This window comes from Oncorhynchus gorbuscha, linkage group LG09, assembly GCF_021184085.1.
Source record: "Oncorhynchus gorbuscha isolate QuinsamMale2020 ecotype Even-year linkage group LG09, OgorEven_v1.0, whole genome shotgun sequence".
Classification (NCBI taxonomy): Eukaryota; Metazoa; Chordata; class Actinopteri; order Salmoniformes; family Salmonidae; genus Oncorhynchus; species Oncorhynchus gorbuscha.
This window is the reverse complement of record NC_060181.1, coordinates 18,951,754-18,978,835: the sequence shown is the minus strand read 5'-3', so window position 1 is coordinate 18,978,835 and position 27,082 is coordinate 18,951,754. Positions and strand designations below refer to the sequence as shown.

The 27,082-nt window shown below is 45.9% G+C and overlaps 1 protein-coding gene across 8 annotated transcripts in view; it reads left to right on the top strand.

The window, feature by feature from the left end:
• Positions 1-27,082, top strand: part of LOC124043244 (cytoplasmic dynein 1 intermediate chain 1-like) — a 157,120-nt gene that overhangs the window by 125,443 nt on the left and 4,595 nt on the right. For all 8 annotated transcript variants that reach the window (XM_046361614.1, XM_046361612.1, XM_046361613.1 and 5 more), the window contains 2 exons: positions 16,205-16,345; positions 20,033-20,158. In XM_046361614.1, the coding sequence (XP_046217570.1) occupies positions 16,205-16,345; positions 20,033-20,158 (267 nt within the window). The remainder of the gene's footprint in view (positions 1-16,204; positions 16,346-20,032; positions 20,159-27,082) is intronic.

The following is a 27,082-nucleotide window of genomic DNA, read 5'->3' as shown; positions in this document are numbered from 1 at the left end:
AAGAAGTGGAGAGAAGAGAAGAAGTGGAGAGAAGAGAAGAAGTGGAGAGAAGAGAAGAAGTGGAGAGAAGATAAGAAGTGGAGAGAAGAGAAGAAGTGGAGAGAAGATAAGAAGTGGAGAGAAGAGAAGAAGTGGAGAGAAGAGAAGAAGTGGAGAGAAGAGAAGAAGTGGAGAGAAGAGAAGAAGTGGAGAGAAGAGAAGAAGTGGAGAGAAGAGAAGAAATGGAGAGAAGAGAAGAAGTGAAGAGCAGAGAAGTGGAGAGAAGAGAAGAAGTGGAGAGAAGAGAAGAAATGGAGAGAAGAGAAGAAGTGAAGAGCAGAGAAGTGGAGAGAAGATAAGAAGTGGAAAGAAGAGAAGAAGTGGAGAGAAGATAAAAAGTGGAGAGAAAAGAAGTGGAGAGAAGAGAAGAGGAGAAAGAGGAAAGGGAGAGAAGATAAGAAGACAAGAGAATATCAGAAGAGAGGAGAGAAGAGGAGAAAGTAAAAGAGGATGAGAGGAGAAAAGAGAAGAAGAGGAGAGAAGAGAAGAGAAGAGGAAATAAAGACCCCATCATAAAACTCACTCCACTGAACAAAAATATAAACGCAACATGTAAAATGGTGGTTTCATGAGATGAAATGAAAGATCCCAGAAATCTTACATACGCACAAAAAGCTTATTTATCTCAAATTGTGTGCACGAATTGGTTTACATCCCTGTTAGTGAGCATCCCTTGTACTGGGGAAAATAAAAGGCCACTTTAAAATGTGCCGTTTTGTCACACTACACAATGCCACAGATGTTTCAAGTTTTGAGGGAGCGTGCAATTGGCATGCTGACTGCAGGAATGGCCACCAGTGCTGTTGCCAGATAATTTAATGTTAATTTCTCTAACATCGTTTTAAAGAATTTGGCTGTCCGTCCAACCGGCCTCACAACCGCAGACCAGGTGTAACCACGCCAGCCCAGGACCTCAACATCCGGTTTCTTCACATGCTGGAGCTGGAGACGTGTGCTCTTCACGGATGAATCCCAGTTTCAACTGTACCTTGCAACCGGCCAGATGGCGTCATGTGGGATAGCAGTTTGCTGATGTCCCATGGTGTCACGTTCTGACCTTAGTTTATTTTTATGTCTTTGTGTTAGGTTGGTCAGGGCGTGAGTTGGGGAGGGTTGTCTATGTTCTTTTTTCTAGGTTATATATTCTACGTGTTTGGCCTAGTATGGTTCTCAGTCAGAGGCAGGTGTCGTTCGTTGTACTTAGGTCGCCTTTTCCCACCTGCGTTTTCTGGGTGATTATTTTCTGTTTAGTGTTTTCGTCACCTTACAGGACTGTTCGTTTGTTGTTTTTGTTGTTTTGTTCAGTGTTCAGTTGTTTTATTAAAATAACGGACACTTACCACGCTGCGCATTGGTCCTCCTCTCTTTCTCCAGACGACAAGCGTTACACATGGTGGCGGTGAGGTTATGGTATGGGCAGGCATAAGCTAAGGACAACAAACACAATTGCATTTTATTGATAGCAATTTGAATGCACAAAGATACCGTGGTGAGATCCTGAGGCCCATTGTCTTGCCATTAATTCGCCGCCACCACCTCATGTTTCAGCATGATAATGCATGGCCCCTTGTCGCAAGGATCTGTACACCATTCCTGGAAGCTGAAAATGTCCCAGTTCTTCCATGGCCAGCATACTCACCAGACATGTCACCCATTGAGCATGTGTGGGATGCTCTGGATGTACATGTTCCAGTTCCTGCCAATATCCAGCAACTTCGCACAGCCATTGAAGAGGAGTGGGACAACATTCCACAGGCCACAATCAACAGCCTAATCAACTCTATGCGAAGGAGAGGTGTCGCGCTGCATGAGGTAAATGGTGGTCACACCAGATATTGACTGGTTTTCTGATCTACGCACCTGCCTTTTTGTTAAGGTGTGCGTGTGCGTGCATGTGTGTGGTTGTGGGCACACCATTGCGCGCGGTTGTGGGCACAGCTGGCTAACCTTTGCTTACCTAAGGTTACCATAGAGGTTTACATTCGCCTTGCCAATCAACGCCCTCAAACGACACAGCTCTCTCCACAGAGAGTTCAAAAGGCAGGAATGCAATACTCTGAATGTGTTTTTACACTCAGCAGCGCAAATATTGTGGTTATGAAACCATATGGGTTGTGAGCTGCTTGACTCTGATGTTGACAGGGAGACGTCTAGAGACTGAGGGCGCATAACTTAACTGCTTAGGCCTAGTTATGACCTAAGAAAACCGTTTCTGTGTCTGAAATAGCACCCTATAGTGTACTAGTAAGTAGTACGCAATTTTGGCATTCTATTCCCTATATAGTGCACTAGACTAAGGAATAGGGTGCCATTTCGGACACAGCTAATGTCTGATAGGAGACCATGGTGATTTTTAGCCTCAAATTTATGAAATAGGTGTGCTCATTCATGCTAAGTCACAGTTCAGCTGATTGATCATTATTATAATAAGTGTCTCTCTGGCTTGATTGTGTGAATGAAGGAAGCCTACTCATCATACGATTTTCATTCCACCACTTGGCCTGGTTTGACCTGATGTCCTTAGCCAGATCACATTCATAAAGTATTTTATAATAACTTTTCTGCCCCTTCTGTTTCCCAGCAAATGGAACCATATTTCCTATATATATCTGTGGTTAAAAGTAGTGAATTAAATAGGGAATAGGGTGTCATTTAATGTGTTTGTTGGAGACTGAATGAATGGAACAACTGGAGTAAAGGCAGACCAGGATTCTCTCTGTTCAACCTCCATTTTGGAATCTATAGACCAGGATTCTCTCTGTTTAAACTCCAGTTTGGAATCTACAGACCAGGATTCTCTCTGTTTAAACTCCAGTTTGGAATCTACAGACCAGGATTCTCTCTGTTTAAACTCCAGTTTGGAATCTACAGACCAGGATTCTCTCTGTTTAAACTTTAGTTTGGAATCTACAGACCAGGATTCTCTCTGTTTAAACTCCAGTTTGGAATCTACAGACCAGGATTCTCTCTGTTTAAAATCCATTTTTTAATCTACAGACCAGGATTCTCTCTGTTTAAACTCCAGTTTGGAGTCTACAGACCAGGATTCTCTCTATTTAAACTCCAGTTTGGAATCTACAGACCAGGATTCTCTCTGTTGGAACTTTAGTTTGGAATCTACAGACCAGGATTCTCTCTGTTTAAACTCCAGTTTGGAGTCTACAGACCAGGATTCTCTCTATTTAAACTCCAGTTTGGAATCTACAGACCAGGATTCTCTCTGTTGGAACTTTAGTTTGGAATCTACAGACCAGGATTCTCTCTGTTTAAACTCCAGTTTGGAATCTACAGACCAGGATTCTCTCTGTTTAAACTCCAGTTTGGAATCTACAGACCAGGACTCTCTCTGTTGGAACTCCAGTTTGGAATCTACAGACCAAGATTCTCTCTGTTTAAACTCCAGTTTGGAATCTACAGACCAGGATTCTCTCTATTTAAAATCCAGTTTGGAATCTACAGACCAGGATTCTCTGTTTAAACTCCAGTTTGGAGTCTACAGACCAGGATTCTCTCTATTTAAACTCCAGTTTGGAATCTACAGACCAGGATTCTCTCTGTTGGAACTTTAGTTTGGAATCTACAGACCAGGATTCTCTCTGTTTAAACTCCAGTTTGGAATCTACAGACCAGGATTCCCTCTGTTTAAACTCCAGTTTGGAATCTACAGACCAGGATTCTCTCTGTTGGAACTTTAGTTTGGAATCTACAGACCAGGATTCTCTCTGTTTAAACTCCAGTTTGGAATCTACAGACCAGGATTCTCTCTGTTTAAACTCCAGTTTGGAGTCTACAGACCAGGATTCTCTCTATTTAAACTCCAGTTTGGAATCTACAGACCAGGACTCTCTCTGTTGGAACTCCAGTTTGGAATCTACAGACCAGGATTCTCTCTGTTTAAACTCCAGTTTGGAATCTACAGACCAGGATTCTCTCTGTTTAAACTCCAGTTTGGAATCTACAGACTAGGATTCTCTCTGTTTAAACTCCAGTTTGGAATCTACAGACCAGGACTCTCTCTGTTGGAACTCCAGTTTGGAATCTACAGACCAGGATTCTCTCTGTTTAAACTCCAGTTTGGAATCTACAGACCAGGATTCTCTCTGTTTAAACTCCAGTTTGGAATCTACAGACCAGGACTCTCTCTCTTTAAACTCCAGTTTGGAATCTACAGACCAGGATTCTCTCTGTTTAAACTCCAGTTTGGAATCTACAGACCAGGACTCTCTCTGTTGGAACTCCAGTTTGGAATCTATAGACCAGGATTCTCTCTGTTTAAACTCCAGTTTGGAATCTACAGACCAGGATTCTCTCTGTTTAAACTCCAGTTTGGAATCTACAGACCAGGATTCTCTCTGTTTAAACTCCAGTTTGGAGTCTACAGACCAGGATTCTCTCTATTTAAACTCCAGTTTGGAATCTACAGACCAGGATTCTCTCTGTTGGAACTTTAGTTTGGAATCTACAGACCAGGATTCTCTCTGTTTAAACTCCAGTTTGGAATCTACAGACCAGGACTCTCTCTGTTGGAACTCCAGTTTGGAATCTACAGACCAGGATTCTCTCTGTTTAAACTCCAGTTTGGAATCTACAGACCAGGATTCTCTCTGTTTAAACTCCAGTTTGGAATCTACAGACCAGGATTCTCTCTGTTGGAACTTTAGTTTGGAATCTACAGACCAGGATTCTCTCTGTTTAAACTCCAGTTTGGAATCTACAGACCAGGATTCCCTCTGTTTAAACTCCAGTTTGGAATCTACAGACCAGGATTCTCTCTGTTGGAACTTTAGTTTGGAATCTACAGACCAGGATTCTCTCTGTTTAAACTCCAGTTTGGAATCTACAGACCAGGATTCTCTCTGTTTAAACTCCAGTTTGGAGTCTACAGACCAGGATTCTCTCTATTTAAACTCCAGTTTGGAATCTACAGACCAGGACTCTCTCTGTTGGAACTCCAGTTTGGAATCTACAGACCAGGATTCTCTCTGTTTAAACTCCAGTTTGGAATCTACAGACCAGGATTCTCTCTGTTTAAACTCCAGTTTGGAATCTACAGACCAGGATTCTCTCTGTTTAAACTCCAGTTTGGAATCTACAGACCAGGACTCTCTCTGTTGGAACTCCAGTTTGGAATCTACAGACCAGGATTCTCTCTGTTTAAACTCCAGTTTGGAATCTACAGACCAGGATTCTCTCTGTTTAAACTTTAGTTTGGAATCTACAGACCAGGATTCTCTCTGTTTAAACTCCAGTTTGGAATCTACAGACCAGGATTCTCTCTGTTTAAACTCCAGTTTGGAATCTACAGACCAGGATTCTCTCTGTTTAAACTCCAGTTTGGAATCTACAGACCAGGATTCTCTCTGTTTAAACTCCAGTTTGGAATCTACAGACCAGGATTCTCTCTGTTTAAACTCCAGTTTGGAATCTACAGACCAGGATTCTCTCTGTTTAAACTCCAGTTTGGAATCTACAGACCAGGATTCTCTCTGTTTAAACTCCAGTTTGGAATCTACAGACCAGGATTCTCTCTGTTTAAACTCCAGTTTGGAATCTACAGACCAGGACTCTCTCTGTTGGAACTCCAGTTTGGAATCTACAGACCAGGATTCTCTCTGTTTAAACTCCAGTTTGGAATCTACAGACCAGAATTCTCTCTGTTTAAACTCCAGTTTGGAATCTACAGACCAGGATTCTCTCTGTTGGAACTTTAGTTTGGAATCTACAGACCATGATTATCTCTGTTTAAACTCCAGTTTGGAATCTACAGACCAGGATTCTCTCTGTTTAAACTCCAGTTTGGAATCTACAGACCAGGATTCTCTCTGTTTAAACTCCAGTTTGGAATCTACAGACCAGGATTCTCTCTGTTTAAACTCCAGTTTGGAATCTACAGACCAGGATTCTCTCTGTTTAAACTCCAGTTTGGAATCTACAGACCAGGATTCTCTCTGTTTAAACTCCAGTTTGGAATCTACAGACCAGGATTCTCTCTGTTGGAACTTTAGTTTGGAATCTACAGACCATGATTATCTCTGTTTAAACTCCAGTTTGGAATCTACAGACCAGGATTCTCTCTGTTTAAACTCCAGTTTGGAATCTACAGACCAGGATTCTCTCTGTTTAAACTTTAGTTTGGAATCTACAGACCAGGATTCTCTCTGTTTAAACTCCAGTTTGGAATCTACAGACCAGTATTCTCTCTGTTGGAACTTTAGTTTGGAATCTACAGACCAGGATTCTCTCTGTTTAAACTCCAGTTTGGAATCTACAGACCAGGATTCTCTCTGTTTAAACTCCAGTTTTGAATCTACAGACCAGGATTCTCTCTGTTTAAACTTTAGTTTGGAATCTACAGACCAGGATTCTCTCTGTTTAAACTCCAGTTTGGAATCTACAGACCAGGATTCTCTCTGTTTAAACTCCAGTTTGCCTTTGAATGTATTTTTAGAAACATGAGTTTGTCCAGAGTATGTGGCTACAGGGTCATGTGATGATGTCTTTAGAGCAGGTCAGCAGTGCAGAATATCTTCTTTACGCTTGCAAAGCCACTGTGGATGATAAACACCCTTTGTGCCACTCTTACCAGGCTTGGCAGGGATGCATATTTTTGGTTTTGGTTTTATCTGCCCACCTCATCATTCCTTTCTGTTAGCATGTGCATGTAGTAATTACACCGTCATGCTTTCAGGATATGTCTTTTCACATATGTTAGTTGTGGACATTACATCACCACACTCCCTCTCTTGGTTTTGGTTTTATCTGCCCACCTCATTCCTTTCTGTTAGCATGTGCATGTAGTAATTACACCGTCATGCTTTCAGGATATGTCTTTTCACATATTTTAGTTGTGGACATTACATCACCACACTCCCTCTCTTGGTTTTGGTTTTATCTGCCCACCTCATTCCTTTCTGTTAGCATGTGCATGTAGTAATTACACCGTCATGCTTTCAGGATATGTCTTTTCACATATTTTAGTTGTGGACATTACATCACCACACTCCCTTTCTTGGTTTTGGGCCTGATCTTTGTAAGTCTCCTTGATTTGGCACCTGTGTGTTTTATCACTTTCTTTATGAAAAGAGTTTGTGAATTCCATGACAAGGGGTTATAGCAGTACACAAGACGAGAAGGCCGAAGCTCCAGCCTTTTGAATCTCGCTCCGAGCTCCAGTCAAATTGGGCACACTCCACTCCTCACTCTGCTCACATACTCTGCTGTAGAACCAGCCTAATGAGGCATTTTTCATTTAATTTGTTTTTCATTTTAAGTAAGTCACAGCCTATATGTTCAAAGTACAGACTATGATGATTTAATGCAACAAAATGTTGTTTAATTGCTGAGGTTAATGTCCCTACCAGCCGAGTGTTGCTCTTGCAAATGCTTCAAAATGTATTTCTTTGTAGGCTATAGCCTTAAAATAATTGAAATAATATAGCTTAAATTATTCATTTTCATTCCTTCTTAGGCTCCCTGTCTGACTCCTGACCTATTTAGTGTTTGTATGCTGTTTAATATGAAATTATGAGTTTTGTTACATTCACCTTTTTATGTGTATTAAAATACTTTTCATTCAAACATATGGTTTGGTTTTAGTACTTCATAACCAACTGGTTATAGATGGATGTTGGTTCAATTGTGATTTTAATGGATGGAGATAATTCAGAGCGGCAGTTTTTATCCCTGTGAGCGCAGAGCCATTTTTAGCCAAGGGGTTGGAAAGGATGTGGAACAAGCACAGTTTGGAATCTACTGTTTGGAATCTACGGTTTGGAATCTACAGTTTGGAATCTACGGTTTGGAATCTACGGTTTGGAATCTACGGTTTGGAATCTACAGTTTGGAATCTACAGTTTGGAATCTACAGTTTGGAATCTACGGTTTGGAATCTACGGTTTGGAATCTATAGTTTGGAATCTACAGTTTGGAATCTACGGTTTGGAATCTGCAGTTTGGAATCTACAGGCCTGGATTATCTTTGTTGGAACTCCAGTTTGGAATTTACAGCAAATGTCAGAATTCCTGCAGCAAAATCAAGCCTTTTTGCCCGCAAATATCAGGGACTGCTATATGTCTCAGAAAATAGAAGAGAGAGAGAGAGAGATTAGTAGTAGGTTGCTGTGGTCAGGTGTGTGTGCATTCCTGTCCCTTCCCTTGGGAGAGGGGAGGGGCTGGGGAAAGAGAGGAGAGGAGAAGTGCAGGGAGAGGGGAGACGAGAAAGGGATGGGAGGAGGGGAGAGAGAGCACATTCCTCCCAAGCGGTCTGTCTTTATGTCTCAGCCTGACTCCCACTCCCTACCTGTCTCAGCCTACCTGACTCCCACTCCATACCTGTCTCAGCCTAGCCTATTTGACTCCCACTCCCTACCTGTCTCAGCCTACCTGACTACCACTCCCTACCTGTCTCAGCCTAGCCTACCTGACTCCCACTCCCTACCTGTCTCAGCCTAGCATACCTGACTCCCACTCCCTACCTGTCTCAGCCTACCTGACTCCCACTCCCTACCTGTCTCAGCCTACCTGGCTCCCACTCCCTACCTGTCTCAGCCTACCTGACTCCCACTCCCTACCTGTCTCAGCCTACCTGACTCCCACTCTCTACCTGTCTTAGCCTACCTGGCTCCCACTCCCTACCTGTCTCAGCCTACCTGACTCCCACTCCATACCTGTCTCATCCTAGCCTATTTGACTCCCACTCTCTACCTGTCTCAGCCTACCTGGCTCCCACTCCCTACCTGTCTCAGCCTACCTGACTCCCACTCCCTACCTGTCTCAGCCTAGTCTACCTGACTCCCACTCCATACCTGTCTCAGCCTAGTCTACCTGACTCCCACTCCATACCTGTCTCAGCCTAGTCTACCTGACTCCCACTCCATACCTGTCTCAGCCTAGTCTACCTGACTCCCACTCCCTAGCTGTCTCAGCCTAGTCTACCTGACTCCCACTCCATACCTGTCTCAGCCTAGTCTACCTGACTCCCACTCCATACCTGTCTCAGCCTAGTCTACCTGACTCCCACTCCCTACCTGTCTCAGCCTAGTCTACCTGACTCCCACTCCATACCTGTCTCAGCCTAGTCTACCTGACTCCCACTCCATACCTGTCTCAGCCTAGTCTACCTGACTCCCACTCCCTACCTGTCTCAGCCTAGTCTACCTGACTCCCACTCCATACCTGTCTCAGCCTAGTCTACCTGACTCCCACTCCATACCTGTCTCAGCCTAGTCTACCTGACTCCCACTCCCTACCTGTCTCAGCCTAGTCTACCTGACTCCCACTCCATACAAATCAAATCAAATCAAATCAAATCAAATTTATTTATATAGCCCTTCGTACGTCAGCTGATATCTCAAAGTGCTGTACAGAAACCCAGCCTAAAACCCCAAACAGCAAACAATGCAGGTGTAAAAGCACGGTGGCTAGGAAAAACTCCCTAGAAAGGCCAAAACCTAGGAAGAAACCTAGAGAGGAACCGGGCTATGTGGGGTGGCCAGTCCTCTTCTGGCTGTGCCGGGTAGAGATTATAACAGAACATGACCAAGATGTTCAAATGTTCATAAATGACCAGCATGGTCAAATAATAATAAGGCAGAACAGTTGAAACTGGAGCAGCAGCACAGTCAGGTGGACTGGGGACAGCAAGGAGCCATCATGTCAGGTAGTCCTGGGGCACGGTCCTAGGGCTCAGGTCCTCCGAGAGAGAGAAAGAAAGAGAGAATTAGAGAGAGCATATGTGGGGTGGCCAGTCCTCTTCCGGCTGTGCCGGGTGGAGATTATAACAGAACGTGGCCAAGATGTTCAAATGTTCATAAATGACCAGCATGGTTGAATAATAGTAAGGCAGAACAGTTGAAACTGGAGCAGGAGCATGGCCAGGTGGACTGGGGACAGCAAGGAGTCCTCATGTCAGGTAGTCCTGGGACATGGTCCTAGGGCCCAGGCCAGTTGAAACTGGAGCAGCAGCATGGCCAGGTGGACTGGGGACAGCAAGGAGTCATCATGTCAGGTAGTCCTGGGGCATGGTTCTAGGGCTCAGGTCCTCCGAGAGAGAGAAAGAAAGAGAGAAGGAGAGAATTAGAGAACGCACACTTAGATTTACACAGGACACCGAATAGGACAGGAGAAGTACTCCAGATAAACAAACTGACCCTAGCCCCCCGACACATAAACTACTGCAGCATAAATACTGGAGGCTGAGACAGGAGGGGTCAGGAGACACTGTGGCCCCATCCGAGGACACCCCCGGACAGGGCCAAACAGGAAGGATATAACCCCACCCACTCTGCCAAAGCACAGCCCCCACACCACTAGAGGGAAATCTTCAACCACCAACTTACCATCCTGAGACAAGGCCGAGTATAGCCCACAAAGATCTCCGACACGGTACAACCCAAGGGGGGGGGGGGGGAACCCAGACAGGCCGACCACAACAGTGAATCAACCCACCCAGGTGACGCACCCCCCCAGGGACGGCACGAGAGAGCCCCAGCAAGCCAGTGACTCAGCCCCCCGTAACAGGGTTAGAGGCAGAGAATCCCAGTGGAAAAAGGGGAACCGGCCAGGCAGAGACAGCAAGGGCGGTTCGTTGCTCCAGAGCCTTTCCGTTCACCTTCCCACTCCTGGGCCAGACTACACTCAATCATATGACCCACTGAAGAGATGAGTCTTCAGTAAAGACTTAAAGGTTGAGACCGAGTTTGCGTCTCTGACATGGGTAGGCAGACCGTTCCATAAAAATGGAGCTCTATAGGAGAAAGCCCTGCCTCCAGCTGTTTGCTTAGAAATTCTAGGGACAATTAGGAGGCCTGCGTCTTGTGACCGTAGCGTACGTATAGGTATGTACGGCAGGACCAAATCAGAGAGGTAGGTAGGAGCAAGCCCATGTAATGCTTTGTAGGTTAGCAGTAAAACCTTGAAATCAGCCCTTGCTTTGACAGGAAGCCAGTGTAGAGAGGCTAGCACTGGAGTAATATGATCAAATTTTTTGGTTCTAGTCAGGATTCTAGCAGCCGTATTTAGCACTAACTGAAGTTTATTTAGTGCTTTATCCGGGTAGCCGGAAAATAGAGCATTGCAGTAGTCTAACCTAGAAGTGACAAAAGCATGGATTAATTTTTCTGCATCATTTTTGGACAGAAAGTTTCTGATTTTTGCAATGTTACGTAGATGGAAAAAAGCTGTCCTCGAAATGGTCTTGATGTGTTCTTCAAAAGAGAGATCAGGGTCCAGAGTAACGCCGAGGTCCTTCACAGTTTTATTTGAGACGACTGTACAACCATTAAGATTAATTGTCAGATTCAACAGAAGATCTCTTTGTTTCTTGGGACCTAGAACAAGCATCTCTGTTTTGTCCGAGTTTAATAGTAGAAAGTTTGCAGCCATCCACTTCCTTATGTCTGAAACACATGCTTCTAGCGAGGGCAATTTTGGTGCTTCACCATGTTTCATTGAAATGTACAGCTGTGTGTCATCCGCATAGCAGTGAAAGTTTACATTATGTTTTCGAATAACATCCCCAAGAGGTAAAATATATAGTGAAAACAATAGTGGTCCTAAAACAGAACCTTGAGGAACACCGAAATGTACAGTTGATTTGTCAGAGGACAAACCATTCACAGAGACAAACTGATATCTTTCCGACAGATAAGACCTAAACCAGGCCAGAACATGTCCGTGTAGACCAATTTGGGTTTCCAATCTCTCCAAAAGAATGTGGTGATCGATGGTATCAAAAGCAGCACTAAGGTCTAGGAGCACGAGGACAGATGCAGAGCCTCGGTCCGATGCCATCAAAATGTCATTTACCACCTTCACAAGTGCCGTCTCAGTGCTATGATGGGGTCTAAAACCAGACTGAAGCATACCTGTCTCAGCCTAGTCTACCTGACTCCCACTCCATACCTGTCTCAGCCTAGTCTACCTGACTCCCACTCCCTAGCTGTCTCAGCCTAGTCTACCTGACTCCCACTCCATACCTGTCTCAGCCTAGTCTACCTGACTCCCACTCCATACCTGTCTCAGCCTAGTCTACCTGACTCCCACTCCATACCTGTCTCAGCCTAGTCTACCTGACTCCCACTCCCTACCTGTCTCAGCCTAGTCTACCTGACTCCCACTCCCTACCTGTCTCAGCCTAGTCTACCTGACTCCCACTCCATACCTGTCTCAGCCTAGTCTACCTGACTCCCACTCCATACCTGTCTCAGCCTACCTGACTCCCACTCCATACCTGTCTCAGCCTAGCCTACCTGACTCCCACTCCTTACCTGTCTCAGCCTACCTGACTCCCACTCTCTACCTGTCTCAGTCTACCTGACTCCCACTCCCTACCTGTCTCAGCCTACCTGACTCCCACTCCATACCTGTCTCATCCTACCTGACTCCCACTCTCTACCTGTCTCAGTCTACCTGACTCCCACTCTCTACCTGTCTCAGCCTACCTGACTCCCACTCTCTACCTGTCTCAGCCTACCTGACTCCCACTCTCTACCTGTCTCAGTCTACCTGACTCCCACTCTCTACCTGTCTCAGTCTACCTGACTCCCACTCTCTACCTGTCTCAGCCTATTTGACTCCCACTCCCTACCTGTCTCAGCCTACCTGACTCCCACTCTCTACCTGTCTCAGTCTACCTGACTCCCACTCTCTACCTGTCTCAGCCTAGCCTACCTGACTCCCACTCCCTACCTGTCTCAGTCTACCTGACTCCCACTCCCTACCTATCTCAGCCTTCCTGACTCCCACTCCATACCTGTCTCAGCCTACCTGACTCCCACTCCATACCTGTCTCATCCTAGCCTATTTGACTCCCACTCCCTACCTGTCTCAGCCTACCTGACTCCCACTCCCTACCTGTCTCAGCCTACCTGACTACCACTCCCTACCTGTCTCAGCCTACCTGACTCCCACTCCCTACCTGTCTCAGCCTACCTGACTACCACTCCCTACCTGTCTCAGCCTACCTGACTCCCACTCCATACCTGTCTCATCCTACCTGACTCCCACTCCATACCTGTCTCATCCTAGCCTATTTGACTCCCACTCCCTACCTGTCTCAGCCTACCTGACTCCCACTCCCTACCTGTCTCAGCCTACCTGACTCCCACTCCATACCTGTCTCATCCTAGCCTATTTGACTCCCACTCCCTACCTGTCTCAGCCTACCTGACTCCCACTCCCTACCTGTCTCAGCCTACCTGACTCCCACTCCATACCTGTCTCATCCTAGCCTATTTGACTCCCACTCCCTACATGTCTCAGCCTACCTGACTACCACTCCCTACCTGTCTCAGCCTACCTGACTACCACTCCCTACCTGTCTCAGCCTAGCCTACCTGACTCCCACTCCCTACCTGTCTCAGCCTACCTGACTCCCACTCCCTACCTGTCTCAGCCTACCTGACTCCCACTCCCTACCTGTCTCAGCCTTCCTGACTCCCACTCCCTACCTGTCTCAGCCTACCTGGCTCCCACTCCCTACCTGTCTCAGCCTACCTGACTCCCACTCTCTACCTGTCTCAGCCTACCTGACTCCCACTCTCTACCTGTCTCGGCCTACCTGACTCCCACTCCCTACCTGTCTCAGCCTAGCCTACCTGACTCCCACTCCCTACCTGTCTCAGCCTACCTGACTCCCACTCTCTACCTGTCTCGGCCTACCTGACTCCCACTCCCTACCCGTCTCAGCCTCAGCCTAGCCTACCTGAATCCCACTCTCTACCTGTCTCAGCCTACCTGACTCCCACTCCCTACCTGTCTCAGCCTAGCCTACCTGACACCCACTCCCTACCTGTCTCAGCCTACCTGACTTCCACTCTCTACTTGTCTCAGCCTACCTGACTCCCAATCTCTACCTGTCTCAGCCTACCTGACTCCCACTCTCTACCTGTCTCAGCTTATCTGACTCCCAGTCTCTACCTATCTCAGCCTACCTGACTCCCACTCTCTACCTGTCTCAGCCTACCTGACTCCCACTCCCTACCTGTCTCAGCCTACCTGACTCCCACTCCCTATCTGTCTCAGCCTTGTCTACCTGACTCCCACTCCCTACCTGTCTCAGCCTACCTGACTCCTACTCCCTACCTGTCTCAGCCTACCTGACTCCCACTCTCTACCTGTCTCAGCCTACCTGACTCCCAGTCCCTACCTGTCTCAGCCTAGTCTACCTGACTCCCACTCTCTACCTGTCTCAGCCTGCCTGACTCCCACTCCCTACCTGTCTCAGCCTACCTGTCTCCTACAGCCTACCTGACTCTCACTCCCTACCTGTCCAGAATGCATTTAGCAACCCTCTGGAATTCGCTCGCTCTTTCTCTCCCTTTCTGTCTCTCGCTGTCTGTCTCTTCTCTCTCTCTGCTCCCTCCCCTTTATGCCCCCTTACCTCTGTCTATGTCTTTCCTCCTGTCTCTCTCTCTCTTCCCACTCTTTCTCTCCCTCTGTTTGTTCTTTCATTCTTCCCCTCAGACAGCTGTTCCACTAAGGTTACAGTACAGCTTTGGAGAGGGAGACTTTCATGTCTTCTGTTTTTATGACACTGTGTGAATGTGCAAAGCTTTTTAATTATGCCTTTCCCAGACAGACCCCAAGGCTGCAGTGGGGCCAGACTGTCTACTGCCTCCCTTTTTCTCCCTCTATCGCTATCCCTCTTTCTCTCTCTCTACCTCCTTCTCCGTCCCCCCTCTCTCTGCCTCCCTCTCTCTCTCTCTCTCTCTCTCTCTCTCTCTCTCTCTCTCTCTCTCTCTCTCTCTCTCTCTCTCTCTCTCTCTCTCTCTGCCTCCCTCTCTCTCTCTCTCTCCCCCCCCCTCTCTGCCTCTCTCTCTCTTCCCCCCTCTCTATCTCTACCTCCCATCTCTTTCTCTCTGCCTCCCCTCTGCCTCTCTCTCCTCTCTCTCCTCTCTCTCTCTCTCTCTCTCTCTCTCTCTCTCTCTCCTCCCATCTCTTTCTCTCTCTCTCTCTCTACCTCCCATCTCTCTCTCTCCCTCTCCCTCTCTCTCTCTCTCTCCCCCCCCCTCTCTCTCTCTCTCTCTCTCTCTCTCTCTCTCTCTCTCTCTCTCTCTCTCTCTCTCTCTCTCCTCTCTCTCTCTCTCTCTCTCTCTCTCTCTCTCTCTCTCTCTCTCCCTCTACCTCCCATCTCTCCTTTCTCCCTCTCCCTCTCTCTCTCTCTGCCCCCCACTCCCCCTCTGCCTCTCTCTCTCTCTCTCTCTCTCTCTCTCTCTCTCTCTCTCTCTCTCTCTCTCTCTCCTTTCTTCCTCTCTCCTTCTCTCCCTCTCTCTCTCCCTCTCTCTCTCTCTGCCCCCCCTCTGCCTCTCTCTCTCTCTCTACCTCCCATCTCTCTCTCTCCTTCTCCCTCTCTCTCTCCCTCTCTCTCTCTATCCTCCTTTTCAATCAAATCAATCAAATGTATTTATAAAGCCCTTTTTACATCAGCAGATGTCACAAAGTGCTTATACAGAAACCCAGTCTAAAACCCCAAACAGCAAGCAATGCAGGTGTAGAAGCACGGTGGCTAGGAAAAACTCCCTAGAAAGGCAGGAACCTAGGAATAAACCTAGGTGGAGGAACCAGGCTCTGAGAGGTGGCCAGTCCTCTTCTGGCTGTGCCAGGTGGAGATATAACAGTACATGGCCAAGGTGTTCAAACAATAATAATAATAATCACAGTAGTTGTAACGTGTGCAACAGGTCCGCACCTCATGAGTAAATGTTAGTTGGCTTTTCATAGCTGAGCATTCAGAGTTAGAAACAGCAGATGTGGTAGAGAAAATGAGTCGAAAACAGCAGGTCTGGGACAAGGTACCACATCCGGTGAACAGGTCAGGGTTCCCTAGTCGCAGGCAGAACAGTTGAAACTGGAGCAGCAGCACGACCAGGTGGACTGGGGACAGCAAGTCAGCAAGTCATCAAGCCAGGTAGTCCTGAGGCATGGTCCTAGGGCTCAGGTCCTCTGGAGGGGAGGGAGAGGCAGAGAGAGAGAGAGAGAATTACAGAGAGCATACTAAAATTCACACAGGACACTAGATAAGTCAGGAGAAATACTCCAGATATAACAGGCTAACCCTAGTTCCCCGACACATAGACTATTGCATCATAAATACTGGAGGCTAAGACAGGAGGGGTCGGGAGAAACTATTCCGACTCACTAACCTATCTCTCTCTGTGTGTTTCAGCACAATAAACCCCTCTACTCCTTTGAGGACAACGCTGACTACGTCTATGATGTCATGTGGTCCCCTGTGCACCCAGCTCTGTTTGCCGCCGTGGACGGGATGGGCCGTCTTGATCTGTGGAACCTCAACAATGACACAGAGGTGACTGTGTGTGTGTGTGTGTATCTGTATGTATGTCTCTGTGTGTGTGCTTGATTTGTGTGTGTATCTGTATGTGTGTCTGTGTGTGTGTGTTTGATTGTGTGTGTGATTTTGGTCTGTGTTTCTGTGTGTGTGTGTGTGTGTGTGTGTGTGTGTGTGTGTGTGTGTGTGTGTGTGTGTGTGTGTGTGTGTGTGTGTGTGTGTGTGGTGTGTGTGGGGGGTGCTTGTTTGTATGTGTGTATTCGTCTGTGTTTCTGTGCGTGTGTTTGTCCCCAGAGCCTCTCATGTTGGAGTGGAGCCAAACCACACAGCCACCAGCAGTCCCAGCAGCCCTCTCTGTGTGGGCGTTCCCTTCCCCACAAGTTCTCCCTAAATCAGACCGCTGACATCTCCTCACTCCGCTCCCATCAAAAGCCCCAACAACGCTCCCACAGCCAACCCATAACACTCCCATCTCCAAACCACTCAAACCTTGGCTTCCACAACCGATCCCTCCCACCAAACGCCCCTAACCATCCCCTAACGCTCCCTTCTCCAAACCCCTCCACCTAGGTTCCCTCAACCAATCCCTCAAACCAAATTCCCCATCAACGCTCCCCTAACCATCCCCTAACGCTCCCTTCTCCTCCCCTCCCCACTCAACCATGTCACACCAGTACCCAAACACTCCCACAACCATCATCTAACACTCCTACAACTATCCCATAATGCTCTCCTCCACTCCAACCATGTCCAAACCCTGTCCCAGCAGCCCACAGACCACTCGTTTTCAGTCCCATGCAGAAGCTAGAAATACATCTTTCAGATCTAAACATTAGTTTGATAGTCGACTATGGATTTGTCACTTGACCCTGGATGGCTTCTTTCATGGTTACATCCCAAATGGCACCCTATTCCCTAAACATTGAGTGTACAAAACATTATGAACACCTGCTCTTTCCGTGACATAGACTGACCAGCTGAATCCAGGTGAAAGATATGATCCTTTATTGATGTCCCTTGTTAAATCCACTTCAATCATTGTAGATGAAGGGGAGGAGACGGGTTGAATAAGGATTTTTAAGCCTTGAGACAATTGAGAAATTGTGTCAAGAACTGCAACACTGCTGGGTTTTTCATACTCAACAGTGTGTATAAAGAATAGTCCACCACCCAAAGGACATCCAGCCAACTTGACACAACTGTGGGAAACATTGGAGTCAACTTTGGCCAGCATCCCTGTGGAACGCTTTCGACACCTTAGAGTCCCTGACCTGACTAATTGAGGCTGTTCTGGGGGCAAAGGTGGGTGCAACTCAATATTAAGAAGGTGTTCCTAATGTTTAGTACACTATAATGCACTACTTTTAATGCCCATAGTGAGAAGAGAGCCATTTGGGGCACAGCCATAGTAATTGATCACAAATAAAAAACATGTTATTTATGGCATGAGTTGTCAGGGTAAAGGTATGCTAGGTTACAGAGAAAGCTACTCCACCCCTAACCTCTTGGTGCCAGTATGCTGCTTTTCTAGATAGCCCAGTCCTTGGTCTTTGCCCCGCCTTATTGGGCAAGTCTTCAATCACTATGTAGCATTGTTGAATACACCCACAGTCTGACATCTAGGCTACCACACCCATAGCTAGAAAGGGAATGTGCCTGATCAGAAAACCAATGTTGCATTTCAAAATTGGTTAAAATTAGGTTAGGTTTAGGGGTTTTACGGTTAGGGTAAGGTGAGGTTGGTTTTAGAATTTGGCTAGTCGGTATGTCAATGGGATGCTGGTCACAAATTGATTCACAGCCTTAGTCTCTCCCAGGTAGGAGGGCTCCCTCCAGTACTGTCCTGTCACAACAAACTAAACCATCTTAAGGTGGAATAATCAAAACACCGTCCTTCTCCCCCAGAGGCATTGGCCCTCTGTCTACGTTGAGTTACCGAGGGGCGAGGAGGGGGGCACGGAGGTCTCCCTTTCATGGCTCAGGTCAAAGGAGAGATGAAAGGGGCAACCGCTCCCTCTTTTGCCGTTTCCACGGATACCGTGTCCACAGACCCTCCTCTCTAATTATAAATCAGGTCTCTCGCTCCTTATCTCCACCATTCCTCCCTCGCATTTTTAACCTCTGACCCAGCTCTTGGATAGGAGCTGTGACATTTGGGCCTTGCACTTTTGGAACTATACCATTGCTTCCATTTGCTTCAATCAAGCACAGCCAGCTAAAGATTTCCAAAACTGGCCTCCAGGGTGGCGCAGCGGTCTAAGGGCACTGCATCGCAGCGCTAGCTGTGCCACCAGAGACTCTGGGTTCGCGCTCAGGCTCTGTCGCAGCCGGCCGTGACCGGGAGGTCCGTGGGGCGATGAACATTTGGCCTAGCGTCGTCCAGGTTAGGGAGGGTTTGGGAGGTAGTGATATCCTTGTCTCATCGCGAACCAGCGACTCCTGTGACAGGCCTGTGGTGCACTCTAACCAAGGTTGCCAGGTGCACGGTGTTTCCCCTGACACATTGGTGCGGCTAGCTTCCGGGTTGGATTATCTCTCTCTTTCTCTCTCTTTTTCTCTCTTTTTCTCTCTCTCTCTCTCTCTCTCTCTCTCTCTCTCTCTCTCTCTCTCTCTCTCTCTCTCTCTCTCTCTCTCTCTCTCTCTCTCTCTCTCTCTCTATCTCTCTCTCTCTCTCTCTCTCTCTCTCTCTCTCTCTCTCTCTCTCTCTCTCCCTCTGACACACACACACAGACTCACTCTCACTCCCTATTTCTCTCTCTCTCACACACACACACACACACACACGCAATCTGAGATAGTTCACATTGTTGCTAATGGCAACAGCCCTCCATTGTTATGTACATATTAAAAAACACGCAGCCATCATAACGACATTAGCCTAGCGGTGGAGGGCGGCCTGGTTCTCATTTCCCCTTCACAAACACACAGCCAATTTAAGCAGCGAGTCTGGTGGAAGCTTCCAGGCAGTCTAATAGCAGCCAGTCTGTGGTTAGCCCTGCTCTAGCGTGGGGAAGCTGTCGTATTAGCCGACGTGATGCCGAGGCTTCTGTCTTCAACGACAACATGTGTCATAAACTAATCCTGTCTGTCATATGCAATAGTGCTTCAGCAGGCCCTGATAGCATACATAATCATATATAGACTGGTCCCAGATCTGATTCTGCTTTAGCCAACCACTTTGGCTGGACTGCAATAGCTAATGCACAAACTGATCTGGGATTGGGCAATTACTCTGGGCCTGCGCCCCAAATGGAACCCTATGGCCCATGGCAAAAGTAGCACCCTATGTAAGGAATAGGGTGCCATTTGGGATCATCTGTGTTGATTAGTCCTGAGCAGCCTATGGCCCACAGGCTGTGGTGGGTATTGCTTTAATGGGCTTTATGAAGATTTATGTGGCTCATTAAAAGTTTCATATTGTTATTTCACATGGAGCTGAAGCAGACATAGGTTTACTGGATGAAGACCCCAGTCTGGCTGTGAGAATGTACTAAACATGTACCATTCTGCTGGTGGCAGTGTCATTATACTGTTACAGCTATGAGTGAAACCTGAAATTGTAGTGCTTTCCTTGCTGCTGTCGCCTTCACTTGCTCTCTGGCAGTTCAGCCTACCTTTAGGAATAAGTATGTTTGTATAACTGTAATGTACTTTGTGGATCAAACTGGATGGATGGATTGACTGGTGTAACCGTGTGAGCCTCAGGTCCCCACAGCCAGTGTGACCATCGAGGGAGCCTGCGCCCTAAACAGGGTGCGCTGGGGGTCGGCGGGCAAGGAGGTTGCCGTGGGTGACTCAGAGGGCCGTTTGTGGATCTACGACGCAGGAGAGGTATGATATGAACACTATGACTGAGTCTCAAATGGCCCACTACATCTGACCAGAGCCCTATAGGGTGCATTGTGTAGGGATCAGGGTGCCAACACAAAGTAGGCCCACATTACTTCACGGAACTCTTTTTGCCTTTCTTGATCAGCATTGTCTACATCAGAGTGAGTCAGCAGAACACATGTTTTCTTGATCAGCATTGTCTACATCAGAGTGAGTCAGCAGAACACATGTTTTCTTGTGAATGGTAACACCGGTAGTACATAAGAAACTTTTAAGAGTATCGTTAGATAAACACTGTTTACATTTGAGTAAGCAAAACTTTTGTTTTCTAGGGAATGTTACAGTAATACTGTATAAAAAACTCAGGAGAATATGACTATGGGTTAGGTGGTATGTAATATTAAGCATAGAGGAAAAGTTAGTTTGTTATGTACTATTAATTAACCCCAGAGAAAAACATCAACAATTTAGTTTTATCTCTATGGTATTAACATTCTGAAGAATCCAGTTGTTTGGTGAATTTCTCTGTGACCAGTCACAATGGACAGAGCTACGCCACTGAGTGACATGAAAAAGTATGTACCCCACATGAATGTATTGATTTTTTTACATCTTCACATCAGACACGTGGTTTTCGGACACCTGTGAAGTGTCATGTACATTTTTCATGTTTTTTCCCTTCGTGATAAAAAAAAAAAATCACTTCATTTTTTTTCTTCCCCCAAGTTTCTTTTTGCGTTTCTTTTTCACCACTTCCAGCTTCATCTGGTCTCCATCCAGGGACCGGTCAGGACCGACCCTGTTGCTGGATTGAGTGTGCCAAAACATGGACCTGGAAAAAAGGCAGCCAAAGTATAGGCCAGTGTAACAACCAAAGAGAGGAATAATTGCAGGAACGAGGGAGGCGTTTTATTTAATCACGCTGTCATACATTTTTTAAAAACTTTTTTTGCATCCATTTTACAATTCATTTGTTCTCGCATTTTGAAATGATTTCCTTGCAATATTTTGTTTTGCTATCAATACTTATGGGTTCATATTTTGCTTTCAATATCATTATTTTTGTTTGCAGTACAAATATTTTTTCTCGACTTCAGAAGTTTTGCTTGATATTAAGGGCACAAAAATAACTCTTTGCACCATAGGCAGGTAGCCTAGTGGTTAGAGTGTTGGGCCAGTAACCAAAAGGTTTCTGCATTGAATCCCTGAGCTGAAAAGGTAAAAATGTGTCATTCTGCTTCCGAACAAGGCAGTTAACCTACTGGTTGGCTGTCATTGTAAATATATTTTTTTCTTAACTGACTTGCCTGGTTAAATATATAACAACACTATTACTTTATTAAAGGTGTTTAAAGCAATACATTAATTGCACTATAACGGTGACAAACGGGGCCTACGTAAAGCTGTCTTATCACTGCTACACCTGACTATCAGCTGAGCCTTGTCTGGCAGCGAAGCAGTTCATTCAGCCTAATTTACTGCCTTTAAAAAAAACATAGCTGATATGGCTGACTTGCTTAAACAAATGTGATTTCTACAGACAATTGAGATGTACAAAATATGGCATAAGGGGACGACAAACAGATTAGAGGCAATCCGTAATTTTGATTAATACATTAATGAGAGAGCTAGGACGGACAACGTCAATAAAACTTCAGAAATGTACAGCGACAAAATTCAGAACATGGTCCGTTCTTACAGTGTTTTCCCTGTACACCAAGTCAGAAACGTAGGATAAATAAAGGGGGCATATAAGCAGACAATGAAAGCTCTTACAATATTCAATGATTCCATTTCTCAAAAACAGGTTATAGGCTACATGTGAACCACCAAGTCAGAACAATAGGAGAAATTAAGAGGTGAAAATAGACCAAATTATTAGGGTGAGGCTCACTACACAACGTACACTTAGTATTACTTTCTTAGCTACAGTATACATATCTCAATTTTGTCATCAAAGTCTGCCATTCTCTGGATTTATGGTGCTTTCAAGACATCTGGGAACTCGAAGGAAACAAAGGTTGAATCATGATGACGTCAGTGATCTTCAGGTCGTAACTCTAAAAAGAGGGCCGAGTTCCAGATTTACAATTCTGAGTTGGATGAAAGTTCAAAACTTATTTTCCCAGTCATATCTCATTTTTCCAGAGTTCCCAGTTATCTTGAACTCACTAAAGTCAGATTTTGCAGTACCGAGTTAAGTTGTTTTGAGCGCTGCACAAATCATGCTTCATTAACAGCATGGCCAATGTTGAATGTTTATCATTTTAAACTAAGAAAAGAGACCCTTAATCTTAGACTTGGTACCACACAGCCACTCCACTGAATATCAGGCTAGTGATTTATTTGCAATGTTTGCAGTTAGCTACAGATTCCTTCCAAACCACTCATTGTTGAATTTGTGATTTCCAACTTCTTGTGTAATGTTTATGTCCAATGGCCAATCAGCATCGATACGTTTGATCTATAATTTCTCTTCATTATTTCTCTTCATATGACAAGGATTAAAAAGGATTCGCCAGTAAATTGTCGACTTGATTCATGGTGATGACTGCTAGATTTTGAAAGTATGATATAGATATAACGTGATTTGATGTGATTTTATCTGTGGCCAAAGACCTTGAGCCTTCATGGATGGGCACTTCTAATGTAACTCTATGGCAGCACCCAAAGGGCTAGAATTTTCAAGGTCTGTGACCTAGTGTCCCCATGAGTGACAGAAAACAGAGCCAATCACGGTGCAACGTTCCGTATTTTCTGCCGGCTTGCCCCAGCAGGACAGAAAGCACTGAGCTGTGCTGAAACACCTGCATTTTGGAGCTGCCTTGATCAAGAAAACAAAAAAGAGACCATGTTTGTATGCAGCTTTATTAACTCAATTATATATATATATATTGTTTGCAAACTGATATGTGACACGTATTAATGCCAAAATAACATGTATTTTTTATTATTGCAAAAAATGTGGGTCTCAAAACTCACTGAATGACGGGTCGCCACTGAGGGTAGTGTAATAAGTCATACGTATACAAGCCGTTCTTCAGGCACATTACCTCTAAACTCCATTGAGGGCCTGGTGTGTGGTTCATCTCTTAATATGTGTTTATTAACCCGTCAGGCAGCATTGTCCTTGATGTTTCTGTTAGAATTTCTCCTCTATCCCTCCTATATTCTTCTTTCTTTTAAAACAGACTCCACATGACTTTTACCTTCACCACAAAGTGGCCAGCCTCCCTGAATCCCATGTTTGCAGGGCTCTTTTGGGGCTATGTGCCTTGTGTGTGTGTATGTGTGTGATGTCTTGGGTGCCTTCTGTAGTGTGGTAATTGGAGAGGGGCTGGGTTTAACGTGTGGTCAGTCCATGGCTGTCCCAAATGACATCCCATCCTCTATATAGTCACTACTTTTGAACAGGGCTCCAACTTTTTTTGACCAGGGCTCTGGTCAAAAGTAGTACACTATTTAGGGAATAGGGTGCCATTTAGGATGCAACCCTTTTCTCTTTCCCCCTATCTTTCCCTCCCTCTCTCTCTCCCCCTATCTTTCCCTCCCTCTCTCTCTCCCCCTATCTTTCACTTCCTCTCTCCCTCCCCCTATCTTTCCCTCCCTCTCTCTCTCCCCTATCTTTCACTCCCTCTCTCCCTCCCCTCTTTCCCTCCCTCTCTTCTCCCTCTTTCCTCCCTCTCTCCCCCTATCTTTCCCTCCCTCTCTCCCTCCCCCTATCTTTCCCTCCCTCTCTCTCCCCCTCTTGATCCCTCACTCTCTCCCTCCCTCTTTATCTCCCGAGCTCTCCCTCCCTTTCTATTTATCTCTCCGTCTCTCTCTCTCTCTCTCTCTCCCTCTGTCTCTCTCTCTCACTTTCTCCCTCTCTGTTGGTTGATGGTAATGGTGGCTCATAAATAAAGCCTCCAGTGAAGTTTGAATGGATTTTATTTCCTGGAAGGAGTGAAGCTATTAAACACCGTAAAGAAAGAGTTAAAACTAGAATGGATTGGGAAGAAGGTCTAGCAACAATGCAACACGATGGAATGTGAAGAGGCAATAGTCCTGCTGATCGGTACAGGCATAACATGCATCCCAAATGGAACCCTATTCCCTATATAGTGCACTACTTTTGATCATGGCCCATAGGGATTAGGGTACCACATTTGGGACAAAATCATAGTAGGCTGTTTATGCCCCAATGCTATTATTTTCAAAATCAATGATATCATTATATTATAATATTACACCAGGTTGTTATTATCAACTATAATTTGTTCTCAATTACCTGGCTAAACAAAGGTTAAATAGATATTCTATCACATACTACATTACCAAAAGTATGTGGACACTTGCTCGTCGAACATCTCATTCCAAAATCATGGGCATTAATATGGAGTTGGTCCACCGTTTGCTGCTATAACAGCCTCCACTCTTCTGGGAAGGCTTTCTGCTAGATGTTGGAACATTGCTGCAGGGATTTGCTTCCATTCAGCCACAAGAGCATTAGTGAGCATCAGCCAGGCACTGATATTGGGTGATTAGGCCTGGCTCGCAGTCAGTGTTCCAATTCATCACAAAGGTATTTGATGGGGTTGAGTTTAGGGCTCTGTGCAGGCCAGTCAAGTTCTTCCACACCGATCTCGACAAACTATTTCTTTATGGACCTTGCTTTATACACGGGGGCATTGTCATGCTGAAACAGGAAAGGGCCTCCCCCAAAAACTCCCACAAACTGTTACCCCCAAACTGTTACCACAAAGTTGGAAGCACAGAATCGTCTACAATGTCAGTGTATGCTGTAGCATTAAGATATCCCTTCACTGGCCTCCCGAGTGGCCCAGTGGTCTAAGGTGCCACTAGAGATCCTGGTTTAGAATTCCTCACAATCAAATGTCGACCGCATTATCTACCAAGGGAATTCTCTTCGATTATAATCACAGCCGTATATATTCCCCCCCAAGCAGACACATCGATGGCTCTGAACGAACTTTATTTGACTCTTTGCAAACTGGAATCCATATATCCGGAGGCTGCATTCATTGTTGCTGGGGATTTTAACAAGGCTAATCTGAAAACAAGACTCCCTAAATTTTATCAGCATATCGATTGCGCAACCAGGGCTGGAAAAACCTTGGATCATTGCTATTCCAACTTCCGCGACGCATATAAGGCCCTGCCCCGCTCTCCTTTCGGAAAAGCTGACCACTACTCCATTTTGTTGATCCCTGCCTACAGACAGAAACTAAAACAAGAAGCTCCCGAGCTGAGGTCTGTTCAACGCTAGTCCGACCAATCTGATTCCACGCTCCAAGACTGCTTCCATCACGTGGACTGGGATATGTTCCGTATTGTGTCAGACAACAACATTGACGAATACGCTGATTCGGTGAGCGAGTTCATTAGAATGTGCGTTGAAGATGTCGTTCCCATAGCAACGATTAAAACATTCCCAAACCAGAAACCGTGGATTGATGGCAGCATTTGCGTGAAACTGAAAGCGTGAACCACTGCTTTTAATCGCACCACAACATGAGGGTAGGCAACAACATCTCCACCCCGCTGATCCTCAACACTGGGGCCCCACAAGGGTGCGTTCTGAGCCCTCTCCTGTACGCCGCCAACTCAATCATCAAGTTTGCGGACGACACAACAGTGGTAGGCTTGATTACCAACAACGATGAGACGGCCTACAGGGAGGAGGTGAGGGCCCTCGGAGTGTGGTGTCAGGAAAATAACCTCACACTCAACGTCAACAAAACTAAGGAGATGATTGTGGACTTCAGGAAACAGCAGAGGGAACACCCCCCTATACACATCGATGGAACAGTAGTGGAGAGGGTAGTAAGTTTTAAGTTCCTCAGCGTACACATCACAGACAAACTGAATTGGTCCACCCACACAGACAGCATCGTGAAGAAGGCGCAGCAGCGCTTCTTCAACTTCAGGAGGCTGAAGAAATTTGGCTTGTCACCAAAAGCACTCACAAACTTCTACAGATGCACAATCGAGAGCATCCTGGCGGGCTGTATCACCGCCTGGTACGGCAACTGCTCCGCCCACAACCGTAAGGCTCTCCAGAGGGTAGTGAGGTCTGCACAATGCATCACCGGGGGCAAACTACCTGCCCTCCAGGACACCTACACCACCCGATGTCACAGGAAGGCCATAAAGATCATCAAGGACAACAACCACCCGAGCCACTGCCTATTCACCCCGCTATCATCCAGAAGTACAGGTGCATCAAAGCTGGGACCGAGAGACTGAAAAACAGCTTCTATCTCAAGGCCATCAGACTGTTAAACAGCCACCACTAACATTGAGTGGCTGCTGTCAACACACTGACTCAACTCCAGCAACTTTAATAATGGGAATTGATGGGAAATGATGTAAAATATATCACTAGCCACTTTAAACAATGCTACCTAATATAATGTTTACATACCCTACATTATTCATCTCATATGTATACGTATGTACTGTAATCTATATCATCTACTGCATCCTTATGTAATACATGTATCACTAGCCACTTTAACTATGCCACTTTGTTTACATACTCATCTCATATGTATATACTGCACTCAATACCATCTACTGTATCTTGCCTATGCCGCTCTGTACCATCACTCATTCATATATCGTTATGTACATATTCTTTATCCCCTTACACTTGTGTCTATAAGGTAGTAGTTTTGGAATTGTTAGCTAGATTACTTGTTGGTTATTACTGCATTGTCGGAACTAGAAGCACAAGCATTTCGCTACACTCGCATTAACATCTGCTAACCATGTGTATGTGACAAATAACATTTGATTTGATTTGATTCGAGTCCAGGCTCTGTTGCAGCCAGCCATGACCGGGAGATCCATGAGAGGCACACAATTGGTCCAGTGTCATCCTGATTAGGGAAGGTTTTGCCCAGGGATATTCTTGTCCCA